The sequence below is a fragment of the Marmota monax genome, unplaced genomic scaffold, assembly GCF_021218885.2.
Source record: "Marmota monax isolate L192 unplaced genomic scaffold, Marmota_monax_Labrador192_F-V1.1 WCK01_AAM20220418_F8-fsc00084, whole genome shotgun sequence".
In the NCBI taxonomy this organism is placed as follows: domain Eukaryota; kingdom Metazoa; phylum Chordata; class Mammalia; order Rodentia; family Sciuridae; genus Marmota; species Marmota monax.
Window position 1 is genome coordinate 3599588 of NW_026694575.1, and position 16476 is coordinate 3616063.

At 51.7% G+C, this 16476-nt stretch overlaps 1 protein-coding gene across 4 annotated transcripts in view; it reads left to right on the forward strand.

Moving 5' to 3' along the window:
- Nucleotides 1-16476, forward strand: part of Wwc1 (WW and C2 domain containing 1) — a 142937-nt gene that overhangs the window by 96535 nt on the left and 29926 nt on the right. For all 4 annotated transcript variants that reach the window (XM_046421352.2, XM_046421353.2, XM_046421354.2 and 1 more), the window contains 6 exons: nucleotides 6476-6565; nucleotides 7576-8105; nucleotides 10882-10990; nucleotides 11464-11547; nucleotides 12224-12310; nucleotides 13292-13484. In XM_046421352.2, the coding sequence (XP_046277308.1) occupies nucleotides 6476-6565; nucleotides 7576-8105; nucleotides 10882-10990; nucleotides 11464-11547; nucleotides 12224-12310; nucleotides 13292-13484 (1093 nt within the window). The remainder of the gene's footprint in view (nucleotides 1-6475; nucleotides 6566-7575; nucleotides 8106-10881; nucleotides 10991-11463; nucleotides 11548-12223; nucleotides 12311-13291; nucleotides 13485-16476) is intronic.

Sequence of the window (16476 nt, forward strand, 5' to 3'; positions counted from 1 at the left end):
GCACAGTGGAGCACATGCTTTCTGTGTCCTCCAATGTCTTCTGTTGGACAATCAGCCCTCGGTATCCATGGCGTCCATATCTATAGATTCAGCCAACTGCAGATTGAAAGGGTGAAGAAAAAACAAATTTTTAAATTATATAACAAAAAATACAAACACACAGTGCAGTGTAACCGCTATTTGAGATTGCATTTACATCGTATTAGTTATTATAATAATCTAAAGATGATTTAAAGTATATAGGAAAATATGTATGTGTTTTATGCAAATACTGCCCCATACACATAAGAAATTTGAACCATGGACTTCAGTATCCAAGTGTGCATGCACATGTGTGTGTGTTGTATGTGAGTCTGCAACCGATCTCCCAGAATACCACGGGATGAATGTATTTAATGTATTTCTTTTCAAGCTTTATGCTGCTTATGGCCCACTAAATTGATTTCACCACATCCTAAGTGACTGCAGTTTGAAGCCCATTGGTGTGTCCGGGTTGTAAACTGTTATGCTTATAGGGATCAACAGGTTGTGGAAGTGCCTGGTGGCAGTCCGCGTCAGACCGTAGTGCACAGAGCCCGCTGTCCACAGCATGTGCCGTCTCCCTGCTCCAGCAGGTGGAAGTATGGGCCCTGGGCTGCCCGAGGTTCCGTATTTTATTTATATTTATACACACACACACACAAATGCACATATTCATTTTTTTGTGGTGCTGGGGGAAGAACCTAGCAGATTTTTGGTAGCATATTTTATTGCAAATTTCCTGCCCTTATGAACTTAGAGTCAAAGTTAGTGATTTTTCTTTTTCTTTTTTTAATGACACATAATATTTGCACATGTTTATGGGGTACGATATGGTAATTAAGTATATGTATATATTGTATAATGACCCAGTCAGGAAAATTGACATTTCTATGTACCCAAACATTTATCATTTCTGTCCTGGGAACCTTCAGACTTTCCTCATTATTTTGAAACACACACACAAAAACTGTTGCAGATGGTAGTTACCCTAAGTTTGGTGTGCAACACTGGACCTGATTCCCTCTATGTAACTTGGGGATCCATTGCCTGACCTCCCTCTGTCCCCAACCAACACTCTTCCCAGCCTCTTGGTCCCACGCCCACCCTGTACCTGTCATTCGCTCCTGGTTTCCACAGATCACCTTTCTGACTTCTACAAATAAGTGAGAACCTTCTTGTATCTGGCTTATTTCACTTACCATGTCCTCCACATCTGTCCATCTTTGCCCCAAATGACAGGATTTTGATCTTTTCTATGGCTGAATAATTTCATTGTGTTAGTGTATATATTTATATCTCATTTTCTTTATCCACTCATGGGCCGTGGATGCCTTGGTTGATTACTTTTGCTCTTGTGAATAGTGCTGCATTAAATATGGGAGTGCAGGTGTCTCTCTGATGTAAGGATGGACATCCTTTGGATGCATACCTACTAGTGGGATTGCTGGATCATACCACGGTGGCTCTGTTTTTAACAGCACTTCCGTACTGTCTTGCATAGTGATTGTATGAATGACATTATCGCCAGTGCTATTTCCTTTCTCTGCATCCTCACCAGTGTTGGATATTTGTTTTTTTTTTTTATCATGACCATTCTATGTGGGGTAAGATAATGTCTCATTGTAGTTTTAATTTGCATTTGCCTAATGGTTAAAAATGTCGAGTGATTTTTGTACATGTTGGCCATTTGTGTATGGGAGAAATTTCTGTTCAGATCATTTGAGGTGTTTTTGTTTGTTTGTTTGTTTTGTACTGGGGATTAAGTGTACAAGGGCACTTAACCACTGAGCCATATCCCCAGCCTTTTTTATTTTTTTCCTTTAAGACGGGGTCTTGCTGAGTTGCTTAGGGCCTAAATTGCTGAAGCAGACTGAACTCGTGATCCTCCTGCCTCTGCGTCCCCAGCTGCTGGGATTACAGGCATGAGCCACCACGCCTGGCTCCCTGGCAGACTTTCTCTTGCAGTACATTAGTCAAAGTTTAAAATAAATCCTCAGATAAATTTGGAGCAACATAATTGACTTCAAGAAGAGCCTTTCTTTAGAAACTCAGAATTGCAATTATCATTTAGACTAGTAAAATATAATAAGTATTTTATAAGCTGAGATTAGCCAGAATACTGATCTAGTATAGTTTAATTTGCAATCATTATGAAGTATACCATATGACAAAGTTTTTATTTAATATGCATTGTATAACCTAAGACAAATATAAAACAATGCTTTAAACCTTAAACTGAAAGTTTGAGATTATCATCGCTGCGTTTTTGGTTTTTGAATGTCACGTGACTTATCTCCTGTGATCTCTGGTTCGGCCTTAGATGTGGATGCACCATGAACCCCTTGAAATTCCAAATGATAATTCACGTTAGGGGTGTGACCAAGGTCTCTTTTCCTGCTTCATTCTGAAGCCTGTTCTTTAGTGCTCTTCCATCTAACAGTGTACCCACTTGCTTATCCAGGACACCTGACTTCTGAAAGGTTTTTCTGCCATCTTCTGTCAGTAGATTCCTCCATACAAATGTTGGTTTTCACCTTTTCCAATACCTGTGCCTCCCCACCTGTGCAAGTGGTATCTCCTTGCTCCTCTGGCTCTGGGACTTTTCCCCTCTCTGGTCTGATAGCATCGTGTCCTGTGTCCATAGAGACAGTTTTGTGAGCTCGTCCCATCTTGGAGTCTTGAGGGCAGTGTTCCCTCTCCTCCGAGGGGTTTCACTCAGAGACTTCTGAAACTAAAAGCCGAGGAACGCGCCTGGATTCCGGTCCCCCGTGGGACGGGTGGTTTGCAGTGCTCCTCCCTCTCCTAGGGCGCCTTCACCATGTTCTATTCTGTTGCTTCTTGTTTTGATAGCATCCCACTCATGCAGCTTTGCTTTTCCTGCCTGTGCTTTTTGGGGTCTTATCCACACAGTCCTTGCCTGTACCAGTGTCTTCAAGTCTTTCCTCAGTGTTTTCTTCTATAACTAGTGATTTTCTAGAGGGGGTGTGTTTGAGGTGATCAGCACATGAATCCCTTTTCCCAGTGGTTATCAGAGGAGGAAGCCCAGTTGTGTCCCCACAGAAGCAGCGTGGGAGTCCTAGGTGTCTACATTTGCTCTCTCCGCATCATCAGGCGAGGGGCCCTTCAGGAGCAAGCAGCTTACAATAGCATCCTAGCAATTGAGTGAGCTCCAGTAGCAGGTGGCTCAGTGCCTGCTAGACCAAGTTGATGAGCCCCTCGTGGCTCAAAGGATCCCTGACGGGTCACTGGTGCCAATCTCTTCCCACCAAGAACATTATCAGGACTACCCAAAGAGATGTTCAAAGTGTATCCACTTCTTCTTCTTCATCCTCCACTAACAGGAATGGATGATTTGCCCTCACCTGTCACTGGGTAAGTGGAACACAGGAGAAAGTATCACATAGTGTGAAGGCAAGTGGCTGGACCAGAGGGTTAATTGAGGCTCTTCCCTGCTATCAAAAATTTTTATTTCCTGAAATTAGGACTAGAGATTGATTCTCTTTAAAACTCCTAAGATAGACTACAGGTAAAAGTGCCTTCTTGTGTTCTATGTTATTTAAAGCTCCCAGGCACCCTGAAAGCAATCCCCCCTTTTACACATGAGGATCAGAGGCTTGTCTGACGTCACTGAGCAGCAGAACTGGCTTCAGAAGCTGGTTGCAGAGCCAATGCCCACTTTAGGCTATTATCCAGTCAGAAGGCCCCAGTTGTGGCCTTCACCCCATCTAGCCACAGTCCATGGCTGCTCTGGAGTAGAGGGTTCAAGTACCAGTCCAGGGAGGCCAGAATCTCCACTCCTCCACCTGCTGAGCAGGCAACGTGGCGGGTCCTGGAGGGCAGGGTCCTCCTGGGGAGATGTGATAATAGGGAAGCCAAAGAGCACAAGGTAGGGAGCCAGGTGTGTCCCAAGAGGAGTCTGGGAAGGGGACCCACAGGAATAGTGGGGACAGTGCTGATGTACCTGTAGCTCTTTGCTTTCAGTTCCTTGCTTATCTGGATTTGTCCTTGTTTGTTTCTCTTCTGTCCTGTGTGTGTGTGTGTGTGTGTGTGTGTCTGTCTGTCTGTCTGTCTTTTAGTGTGTTTTCTGTCTCCCTGTTCACACCCTCCTTCCAATGGATTCAATATGAACCTCACTTCATACAATGGCCTTTCCCATTCAAGGTGCCTCTGAGAACAGGAGTGAACACCCCCAGGTGCCTTTTGGCCACCCATGTCACCTGCCACACCCCATCACAAATCCATCTGAACTGCAGGCTTTCTCACACTCTTGGTGCCAGCCCCACCTCCCTTCTTCCTCACACGCCCCCTCCCCAGTCAGAGCTGGTGTGCAGTCATGCCAGGTGCTCTTTAGAGCGTGGGCTCTGCCCCTGCCCCAGGGACCACTTCTCCAGGCCTGAGATATGGTGCAGGCTCTTGTGATTTTTAAGCAGCACCCCAGGTGCTGAGCTTCAGCGTGTGGGGTTTCCAGTCCCACCTGCTGGATCTTCTGCCTGCTTCCACACTGGATGTGTTCCTGGCCTTCCAGCATGTGCTGGGCATCACACACAGGCCATCTGGCCTGTTAAGCCCAGGCTGCTGGAGGGAAGCCTTGGCACCTGCCCGTGGCTGCCCCTGCCATGCTCAGGAAGCCACTACAGGCCAACTCAGTTCCCTCAGCATCCTGTCCAGGCTCCAATGGGGACCTGCGTTTACTCCCGGAACAGCCTCTGTGGCTCGTTCTGTTAGAATCTGTGAGCCCCACTTCCGCACCCCAGACCTCACACCCATTCTGGACTTTGCTCTCATGGTGAGTCAGGAGATGCCCTAGCGCTGTCCACCCCACCGAGAATTCTGAATTTCATCCAGTCTGGGCTCCATCTGCCCACCCGCTGCCCAGCTCTGCCAGGCAGGACTCTGGAAGAACAACACCAGGGGTTGAGCTTGCCCTGCCCACCGCTCTGGCTATCTCTTTTGTCAGTTTACAGGTAGGTCTGCTTGCCCGTTAACAAGCCCACCCACCTCTCTCCACTCCTCAGTGGTGTCTGAAGACGTCTCTGGCCTTGGCTGCAGGCATGTGTTGGAGGCCCAGCACACTGGGGGAGACAGTGTGGCTTGGTTTTCAATGGAAATGAACCCCACTCCAGGCTCCAGGCTGGGTGAGCTGTGCTCTCGGTGCGCTCCCCAGTTTAGGGATCAGCAGGCCAGCACGATGGCAGGAAAGGAGGAGCAGCCAGCAGTGGCACACCTCTGCCCACAGGGTCCTCAGTGCAGCAAATGAAGTTTGCCTATCTCACTTGGAGGGGGCAAGTGCCTTTCCCTAACCAGCTCCTGTCCATCTCTCATTATTGGCTGAGGTTTCTCTACTGGGGTGTCCACCTGCTGCAAGAAATAGCCCCCACATCTCTGGTGACTAACATGATAGGAATGTGTTTCTTGCTCATGTAATAATATCTCATTGGGCATCCCCAGTAAGCAGCGGCCATTCATGTGGTCATTCAGAACCTAGACCTCTTCCCCTCTGAGGCCACAAGAGTCAGTGACCAGGAGACAGTCCCACTTAACCTTAACCACTTCAGCCTGACACAGGTGACTTTACCTCACCTTCCATAGGCCGGAACTCCATCATGTGCCCCACCCTCCCAGCGGCAAGGGAGTCTGGGAAGTGGCCCTGGGGACCCAGGGGGACACAAACAAGGGTGAACACCAGGAATCAGAGCCACAATGTCACATGCTCAAAGCCTAAATGGGGTGTCTCCTTTTACATTCTGATCTACTCTTCTGTACTTTTCCGTCACGGACCTTGTCATACACTGAATTAATTAGATATTTAAGTATTTCTTACTACCTGTTCTCACCTGCCACAGTAGAAGGGGAGCTCTGTAGGAGCAGAAGCAAGTTCTGTTTCACTCGCTGCTTTATCCCCAGTAGCAAGATCAGCATCTAGTGTGATGTAGGCACTCAGTAAGGTCAGTGGAAGAAGGGGAGGAGGGAGGGAGGGAGGGAAGGAGAAAATAATAATTCAGGGAAGGAAGGAGAAAACAAGGTGAACGAGGAATGCCTGGGTGGGATCCTAACTCTTGCCACTAATTCTGTAGCTCTGTGTCGATTATTTAATTCTGTGAGCCTCAATGTCCTCATATGTAAAGTGGTAAAGATCATTCTTACCATACAAGTATCACCGTGTGACCAAATTGAGGCTGCATCTCAAGGTTCCTAGCACAGGGCCCAACGGGGTCTAGGTAAGTAACACAGCAATCACTCTGCCTGCTGTATATATCCTATATTATAATATAGGTAGAGGCTGTACTTCCCCAAACACTGTAGGAAACTGCTTCCAGAAAGTTCTTGCAGATGCGTCTTTGGGCTGAGTGTGCAGTCCTAAGAGCACATGCTGGTGCTTCTTTTCTGGGAGATGGGGGGACACGGAGAACCGGATCCCTTTGGCACATTCCCATCGTGCTTTCTCTCCCTCCAGGTTAAAGTTAAACAGCAAGAGGAACCAGCTGGTCCGAGAGCTGGAGGAGGCCACCAGGCAGGTAGCAGCTCTACACTCACAACTGAAGAGGTGAGTGGTGGCCCTGGGTAACCGGCCCCCTGGGGATGGCCAGGTGCAGGTGTTCCCAGGTGGCCCAGCTGAGATCTGGCCTTGACTTGTCTTCTCTGGCTCCAATGTAGATGTGTGAAAGCTCAGAAATGGTGGTGAGGGTGGCGGGGACAAGGTCTTTCCCCTCCCTGAGCTGCTCCCACTGAGAGGGCCCCCCCACCCCCCCACCCGCGGTCAGGCACTGGCATGTCTGAAGAGGCCTCTGCTGCCTCCCGCTCTAGAGCAAGAGGCGTCCGGCCTGGCTCAGGAGGGCAGCAGGGCGTCACCAGAATTGATATCAGCATTTTGTGTTTATTAGATTTTTTTTTTTAAACGGTTGCCTTCTTTGTGTAGCAGGTGCTACTGCTTTTCAAATAGCACTTAGGATGTCAGGTTCCCTTTTAAAGTAAATATTTTAAGGTAGAAAAAGGTGAGCTGATTTTAAGAAAAACAGTAAGAAATATTTCAGGTTGGGTTCAAATATGGTACCATATCATGGCCAGCTGCGGAGTTGCACGCCTGTCATCTCAGTGCCTGGGAAGGCGGAGGCAGGAGGATCTCGAGTTCGAGGTCGGCCTCAGCAATTTAGCAAGACCCTGTCTCAGTGTAAATAAAAAGGGCGGGCTGGGATAAAATGCAACCGGGTTCTCCCCCTAGTACCGAAAAAACAAACAAACAAACAAAAACAAAAACCCCAGCATTATGAAAATGCAATGTGGCCGGTAGAGAATTGAGAAATGCATAGGAGGCAAAGTGGACTTTCGGGCATCTCTCTTGGGTTCAAAGTGTGGCCCTGCCACTCTGGTTATGTGGCCTTCTTGGGTGTGTGTTTTCCTCTGGTGAAGGAGGGGTGCAAGGTGGCCGCCAAGCGGGCCCAGTGGGACCACGTGTTCTAAGAGCCCTGCTTCGTTCTCCGACGCTCACACACAGTCCCAACGGCCCACTTCATTAACGTTCTGGGTAGTCACTGTCCCTGTTCTCCCTGTCCCCAGCCTCTCAAGCAGCATGCAGTCCCTGTCCTCGGGCAGCAGCCCTGGTTCCCTCACATCTAGCCGGGGCTCCCTGGCCGCCTGCAGCCTGGACTCCTCCGCCTCGGCCAGCTTCACTGACCTCTACTACGACCCCTTTGAGCAGCTGGACTCGGAGCTGCAGAGCAAGGTGGAGCTTCTGCTCCTGGAAGGCACCACGGGCTTCCGGCCCTCGGGTTGCATCACCACTATCCACGAGGATGAGGTGGCCAAGACCCAGAAGGCAGAGGGAGGTGGCCGCCTGCAGGCCCTGCGCTCCCTGTCTGGCACCCCAAAGTCCATGACCTCCCTGTCCCCACGCTCCTCCCTCTCCTCCCCATCCCCGCCCTGCTCCCCTCTCATTGCTGACCCCCTTCTGACTGGAGATGCCTTTCTGAGCCCGCTGGAGTTTGAAGACCCAGAGCTAAGTGCCACTCTGTGTGAGCTGAGCCTCGGGAGCGGCAACCGGGAGAGATACCGGCTGGAAGGAGCAGAGGGCAAGCCTTTGGGCCAAGGTGAGGAGCGCCATGTCCACGGGGTGGAACCAGGAGTGGGGGCGATGCTTTGCACTCAGGGCCCCTGTGGTGACTGTGGCCAACACTTCCTGTATGCCAGGTCTTCGTATGGTAGATAATTTAGTTATTCAGGAGACACATCAGCTCTGTATGTGCTAGGTCCTGCACCAGGCCTTTCTCTTGGTGAACTTACTCATTCAACAGATGTTTAAGTACTTACTAAAACTGAAGGCCACATCTTGCACTGACAGATGCATTCAGCAGACAGGCCACGTCCCAAACACTGGGCGAGTCCCTCAGTCAGTGGGTAAGACACACAAGTTCCTGTTCTCAGGAAGCTGATTTTTCCTTGGAGACACAGGGGAGAACATGCACCCAGATGAAAGTACGAAGAAGTACATCATGCAGGGCATGTGATAGTGCCTTCAGGCCGGAGAGGGACAGCCAGTTCACACTGGGTTGTAAAGGAAGGTGACCTGGGAGTAGAGTCTTAGATGACAAAAAGGAGCCAGCTGTGAGTCAGTGATAGGGGACCTAAGGCTGAGTTAAGCGGAGGTCCATTAGGAGGAGAAGTTTATCTTTAGCAGCAACTACATAACAATGCACAGTACTTGACATTTATTAAAGATGTACTATACGCTGGTGAAAGAGATTGCTTCTCCTTTGCCCATTTCACAGATGAGGAAACTGAGGTTGAGAGAGGCAACATCGCTTTCCCTCAGTGACCCAGGCAGCAAACAACAAAGCTGGTATTGGGACCCAGGGTTTGCCAATCCCAGAGCCCAAGAGCTTTCTAGCCATGCTCCTTCCCACTTATGATGGGAGGCAGCTCAGTGTTTATATGTGTGACACTCCTGGTGCTTGCCAACCCCACCAATTTCCTTTGGCTCAGGACCTGATGGTCATTACAGAGCAGGTGCCCAGTAAGCCCACCTGGGGCTCCTCATTTTCTTGGCACCCTGTCCCTGCAGCACACATACCCAAAACACAATAGTAGCCATGATGCCTTGACCCAGGTATACAGAATTCAGGGACCATTATGCACATTTACCCATGTTAATCTCACAACTCTGAAGTAGGATTGATATTATCCTCATCTTACAGATGGAAAAGGCAAGGCACAGAGAGGTTAAAAGTCTTGTCTTAAGATTAGTTGCACAGCAGTGACAGAATGAGGATTGGCCCCTGCCCAGGTCCCCTCTGTAGCATATGCCCATCTCTGTCTGCAAATGGCTCAAGCTCCTGGCTCCTCATGAGGCCAAGCAGGAGAAGCTGGACCCATGTCAGCCTTATGATTCCAGGAATGGGCAAGGCAGACACTCATGGGCCCAGAATTGTCCATTTACTTTCAAGAGCCAGTAGGAGCCAGCCCTGGTTAACCAGGGCTCTTGAGTGGCAGTGGTTGCTTTAGAAAAGGAGCCGAGAGATCCCTGGGGTTCCCTCATCAAGAAGGGAGTCTTGCTGCGTGCTCTCAAACAAAAATAAAAACAAGCCTCCTCCTACAGCAGGTGGCAAATGGTTTCCTGGAGAGGAAGGGGGTACAGGTGGTGCCTCTCACCAGGCTGAAGGGGTGTCTCTGACGTTGAGTCAGGACACTCAGACCCCTGCTGGGTCCTGGGGAATGTCTGCCCTCCCCTCCCAGACGGTGTCCTTGGGGCTCTTGGGCCAGAGACTATACCCAGGGCTGGACACATTTCCTTCGTGCCATCTCTCAAAGCCTCCCCGGCAGAGAGCAATGCCAGCCAGAGCTCAGACGCTAAGCAGGTTATGCGATTAGGGCCGCTGCTCAGTCAGCAGACAAATTAATCTCCCTAAGTGGGTTAGTGGAGGGTGGAGATGCGCGGGGCGAAGGCAGGAGGTCTCCTGGGCTCGGTGTGGGATGCAGGCTGGGAGAGCCGCTTCCTAATGCCAGCACGTTTCTTCCCCCTTGTTCTCCTGCTCACCCCTCCTCTTCCCAGTCACTGTGCCCCGACTCTGTGCACTGCCATGTGGTGAGCCCCTTTCTCCCATCTGTCCCCGGTGCCTGGCACACAATGGTGCTTAGAAGTGTTGGCCGTGAAGTCGCAAGGCCTGGATCTGTCCTTCCCCACCCGACAAGGGCCAGAAACTTTGTAGCCCTAAACCTGGCGACAGGCCTGCATACCATAGGTGCCCATTATTTGGGTCAGGAAGGAATGTGCATAGTGTGGCACCACACCTAGCTGTAAACCCCAGTCAGACTCAAGGACTTGTGCTCAGGGGAGGAAGCGGAGGGGGAGAGCAGGGACCTCATCCTTCGCTTGGCTCCTGCTCAGGAGTCGGGCCTGTATTTCTGCTCCAAGTGTGTAGGGACGGGCCTAGAGGACATCACCATAGTGATAGAGGTGGACAGTGGTAATGAACTTGGTGGAGCCCTTGGCCTGGACCAAGCTCTGCACTGAGGACTTTGCCTATGCTGCCTCCCACCCCCACCCCCCCGGGTATAGAGTAGGTGTCAGCATCTCCATTCCACAGAGGAGGAATCTGGGGCTTAAAAGGTTAGCTGTGGCCTAAGGTCGTAAAGCTGTGGGGGTGGAATTGTGTCTGCACCTGGACAGTTTGATTCCAGGGTCTGGCGTGTTAAATGTGAAGTCATTCACCATCCTTTCCTTGCTCCGAAGCAAAGCAGGGCCTTGCTCAGAGCTCAGAGGTGGTTGGAGTTTGGTGGGACAGAGGGGAATCAAAACTGTGAGGCCAACCCCTGTCCTGGCATCTGATCCTGCCCTGCTCTCTTTCCTTTTCCCCCCTCCTCCTCCAGCTGTGAATGCAGCCCAAGGGTGCGGCCTCAAAGTGGCCTGTGTCTCAGCCGCAGTGTCAGACGAGTCAGTGGCTGGGGACAGTGGTGTGTACGAGGCTTCTGTGCAGAGGTGGGTCCCTGAATGCTGGTTCTGTGTGTCCGGGGAGCTTGACTCCTAGGTATGCAAAGCGGGCCTGTGGGAGCACCTGGCCTTTGACCCCTCAGGTGCACAAGAGGTCATTTGTGACAGCTCCCGCTGCCCTCAAAGCCCCGTTTGGGACTGTGCCTAAGATGCAGCCGCAGAAACCCACAGGCGTGGCTTTTCCTGGGGCTAGAGCTGCTTGGGATATTTGTGGGATCCAGTTCTAGGGCAGCTATTGCAAAGTGCCTGCCAGAGAAGCGCATGCTAGAAAAGGGACGCCCTTTAAGAGGCACCCAGAGCAAAAGGGGTGGAGGTGGGGTCTGGAGGGATGCTGGGCACACCCCCATTGTTCCTCCTGGAGGACCCGGGGGACAACCTCCCAGAGAGAACTGTATCTCCAGAAATTGACTGTCCCAGGGCCCCTGCAGGGAAGCTCACTCCCTCTTCCCGGTGCCTTTCAGACTGGGTGCTTCAGAAGCCACTGCTGCATTCGACAGTGATGAATCAGAAGCAGCAGGTGCCACTCGGATTCAGATTGCCCTGAAGTAAGTGGAAGATGAGGGCAGAGGGATGGGATCTGCAGGGGCTCCTCCTCCACCCACGGCCTTTACCAGCATTTACCCTCATGTCTGCCTGGGGAGGAGGGCAGAACCGGCAGGACCTGTTCACCAGGGGGGACTGTTCACCACCAGGGAGGCTCTGAAATAAAAGCGTACCTGCTTCTTCCCCACCTCCCCACAGATGAGAAACACAGGTTTCTAAAGACTGTGACTCGCCCCAGCACCTGAGCTGGGCAGTGGCAGAGCCAGAACCAGGCCTGAGACCTCCTGCCCGCCAGGGTGTCTGTTCATTGTCACTGTGGCATCTGTCCATCCCCATTCGGATTCCAATGATTTGGATCCAAGTTGAACACAGGGTAGGGGGAGCATGGCCCACATAAGCGTGGTTTCCTCTTAATGGAAATGACTTCCATATTTTTTAAGTAGGAATTAATTGCTAGCATTTCAGTATCAGAAAACTTCCCATAAACTTCTGGCCTCTCTTTAGAAGTTCAGAGGACTGACAGCTCCAGACCTGCCTCTTTACATGGCTCTAGGTCTGTGTCGCCAGGTTGGTTCCCCACAGTTCCCACCAGCCACAACCACATCTTGGGATTATTAAGGGGGAGAGAGAGAGAGATGTATTACTAACAGGTGTTGCTCTTGCCCCTTTTCATTTCAGGTATGATGAGAAGAATAAACAATTTGCAATATTAATCATCCAACTCAGTAACCTTTCTGCTCTGTCCCTGCTGCAAGACCAGAGAGTGTGAGTATGTGGCTGGGCGGTTGTGGGTTCTCCCCTCACCCTCTCTGGTTATCCCTGGGGACACTCTTCCTCTCTGTCCTGCAGGTATCCGTGCATGGGACCGTGATGCTAAGTGTCAGTCCTGTTCATGCCCTTACAGACACCATGGCAAGCTGCTGTGGGCAGTCCCCATTCCTTCCCCAATGCAAACTGGGTACCTACCTCAGGATGGGGTGGCGAGCCGGTCCTTCATGGACCCTGCCCCTCAGGACTTCAGCCAAGAATGGGCACAGTCCTGTTTGTCTTCTCAAGTGTTCTACCCAGAAAGGAGCCTCCCACTCTTCAGAGTTGATGCCAGTTTTTTGGCCAGGATGTGACTGGGTATTCCCCAGAGGCTGATGGGATGGTACACACCTCTGCCATCTCCCTGTTGCTCTTCCCCCTGCAGACCGGGTTTAGTTTCCTCGCACTCACCTGAATACCTGTTTTCTCCTGTAACTAGACCGTGAGGCCTAGCGGACAGCAATAGGGGCAACTTCTAGCCCCCATGGGGGTGGAACATGGGGAAAGAAAGATGGAGGGTGGGAAAGCCAACAGAGCAGAAGGAAGACAAGACTGGACCCTTGGCTCACTTTCAGGCTTTGCCTGTGCAAACAGTGGCAGGACAACCAACCTTTCCCCCATCTCGCTGGCACCCATGCAGGGGTATCTGGGACAGTGCCTAGAGGGTGGGGGTCTGGCCCCGAGGATCAACACATCTGTGGTTTTGCTCAAATCCTCAAGTTCTCCTCTGAAGAGGTTGTGGCACTTTGCCTTCTCTATATGAGGGGCCTGACGGTCCCCCTGCCCAGTGGTCACAGGCATCCCTTGCAGATCCCTGCACAACACCCCCAGCTTGCCTGCTCCACTGCGCTTTCCTGGGGGATTTTAGCAGCTGAGAACCAGCACATCAGCCTCAGACCTGGGTTGACCCGACCTCCCGGTGGTTCTGTCCCCCTTTAGGAACATCCGCGTGGCTATCCTCCCTTGCTCTGAAAGCACCACCTGCCTATTCAGGACCCGGCCCCTGGACGCCTCGGACACCCTCTTGTTCAACGAGATGTTCTGGGTGTCGGCGTCCTACCAAGCCCTTCACCAAAAGACCTTACGAGTCGATGTCTGCACCACCGACAGGAGCCACGTGGAAGAGTGCCTGGTGAGGGCTGAGTCTTCTGTCTGTCTGTCTGTCTGTCTGTCCATACATCCATCTGGCCTTCAGTCCTTCTAGGGACTGGTCCACCCTGAGCTTTGAGAAGGCTGGAAGGAGAGGCATGCTGTGATGTGGGTCAAGCCTGGATTCCAGGCAGAGGTGTTTGCATGGGGAACACTGGGGGGCTCCTCTCCGGCGAGGTGGCGTAATGGACCTTAGAGGACCTGGACAACACTAGCCCTGTGCCTCAGTTTTACTTCCCAGTCTCAGAGACAAGAAACACATATACAGATAAGTTCAAATCCCACCTACCACTTGCTGTATAGCTGGGTGACGTAAGGCAAGTTACTTAAAACGTCTCTGATTTTCATTTTTCTTGCTAATAAAATGCAAATAATTCCTCCCTCATGCCCATCGTCAGGGTTACATGAGGATTCGGTATATGTGAAACACCGAAGTGCCTGATACATGGTCGGTTCTCGTTAAAGATGAGGCCTTTGCTGGTCCCCTAAGTGCCCACTCCATGCTGGGTGCTGGAGGCCCATGGGAGAATTTCTTAGATGAGGAGCCAGCTCGGACGGCTGACACTCAGACAAGTTGGCAGGGACCGTGTTGGAAACGTGGGTTGAGGTGAGAGGAGCAAATGTGGGTCCCAGGCAGAGGAGCCATGCAGGCTGTGTTTGCCTCTCCATCTTCCCCGCCTCCTTGACAGGCTGGTCGTCTGATATGAACACAGCCTTTGCCTGGAGCAGGAGCATCTTAGCTGTCCAGCCTTGCCTGGGTCTGCTTCTGCTGGAACACCCTCTCTGGTGGAACCGTGGAGCCACAGGGAATGTCAGTCCTCAGCCTGGTCATCAGGCCTGCCCATCCCAGCCATCACCTGAGAATCTCCACTTCTAGGTCTCAGTTTCCTTATCTGTAAAATCTCACTTGTGCTGTTTCCTTAGCAAGCTATTCTCCTGGATTCAATGAAGCACTAAAGCCAGACTTCTCAAACTTTGCACTGAGTTCCCTGGTGCTCCGCTTAAAATGCACATTCAGATTCAGTAACTCTGGAGTGTGGCCGGAGATGCCCCCAGGGGGTGACAATGCTGCTAGGCCCTGGGTCACACTTTGTGTAGCAAGGATGTATGATGGTGTCTGCACTCACTCAGTTCCCACTGGACATCAGTTCCCACCTCTCTCCTGCTCACTGGGGTCCATAACAGGGTTGCTGCCATTTATGGTGATACCAGTGCTAACAATAATGCGGTGGCAGGTGTACATAGGATGAAATGGCATGAGGCAGACGTTGAGCTAAGTCCCTGGCATGCATTCTCTCTGTTGATCCTCGATGCAGTCTAATGAGGTAGGTACTGTATATCAGTAGGGAAACTCAGGCTAAAAGAACTAAAAGACCTTCCCTGAGGTCACATGGCTGGAAAGTTGCAAGAGCCATATTTGAACGCAGGCACATTCCCCTGTGAAGCCCATCCACACCAGCCCCGACGTGCTGTCTCTGCCAGCACAGGGCTCCCTGGAGCTACAGGTGGGGATGGTGGCTTAAAGGGTTTGGCAAGCGTGGTGGACGTTGAACTAAAGAACAGAAAGCTTTTCCGACGCCAGACCTGCAGTGAAGCCTTTCCTGAGCCTGGGCATTCCTACATGAGAGGAGCCCCAACCCTATTTTCTTCTCCTAAGTGGATCCCTTTTATTCCTCTTTCCTAATTGAAGTCTGGCCATCGCTGGTTGCCATGGCAGCAGCCAAAGCGCTCTTCTCACCGCGGCTTCTCTCTGCCTGTGGCCAATGGGAAACCTCCTTTCCCGCAGGAGTGCGGACGTGGAGTGTCAGGCTGTCGTGTTTTGGTGGCTGGAGGAGGAGAGGGAGTGAGACGAGAGGTAGAGCGGGCTTGCTGCTCCCACGTGGAGTCTCCCCTGCATTGCCGGGAAGGAGGAATCCCCAGTCGGGTTCCAGCATTTAATGGGCCAGCACTACTGTCTGCGTGTCTACTGTTGGGCCAAGAACTTCACGTGTGCAGAGTCTCATTCAGTTCCCCACCCAGCCCCTCGGATAAGGAACCCATGATCTCCATTTTGTAGAAATGGGATCAAGACCCAGAAAGGCTAAGTCGCCTGCCCAGCTCATCCTGCGCGTGGAGAGACAGCGTGGATTTGAATACGAATTCCGCTCAATGCCTCTCAGGGTTATTGTAAGGGCTCTCATGTCCCCAGACCTAGATTATGGGTTTAGAGGGACATTTGCCTGCCTTCCCCAGCACCGCAGGTGGCAGTTCCACCGGATGCTCGAGGATGGCATCTCAGGGTCCCTGGCTCCCTGTTATTCAGCTGCTGAGCCCAACGCAGGCAGCTCAGGTCCTGCAGAGGCAGCCAGCTTCCCAGGTCCCATGGGGAATATCAGCACGGCTCCCCTGGCGTTCCTTCACTTGGCAAAACCCCAGCCCTGCCAAAGCGACCTCCCCACCTGTGCGCAGCTGGACAGATCATGCACACGACCTCGCTACACAGTGCTGACTTCTCATGATCTGATGCTGCCCAGCCCGAGACTGCGTCTCCCAGACCCTTTATTCCCACCTGTGCGCAGACCCTCACCCCGAGAAAGGAGGCAGAACCGAGTGCCCCGGCTCCACCCCCACGTGGCTGCTTCTGCCTGTCCTTGGGGCTCCTCCACACTCCTGCCAGAAGCCACCCCCTTGAGGACGTCACCCCACCATTGTTCTGCTCTCTCCTACCCCCAACTTTCCCTCCCCTACTGAGTGCAGCCTCCCCAAGTCGCAGCATGCTGCTGTTTCTCTTCCGCTCACAACAAACGAGCAAAACCCCTTTCGTCCCATTTCCATCTCCAAGTATGACACGATTTCTTCCCTTTTCTTTATAGCAGAAGACAAAAGAGATCACTTTCCTTCTGGAACCCAATCTCAGAGGGCTTCTGGCCTCGTGCTTTGCTCCTCGTGGTCATTGGTGACCTCCCAGTCACTCAGCGCAGTGGCTCCTTCTCCAC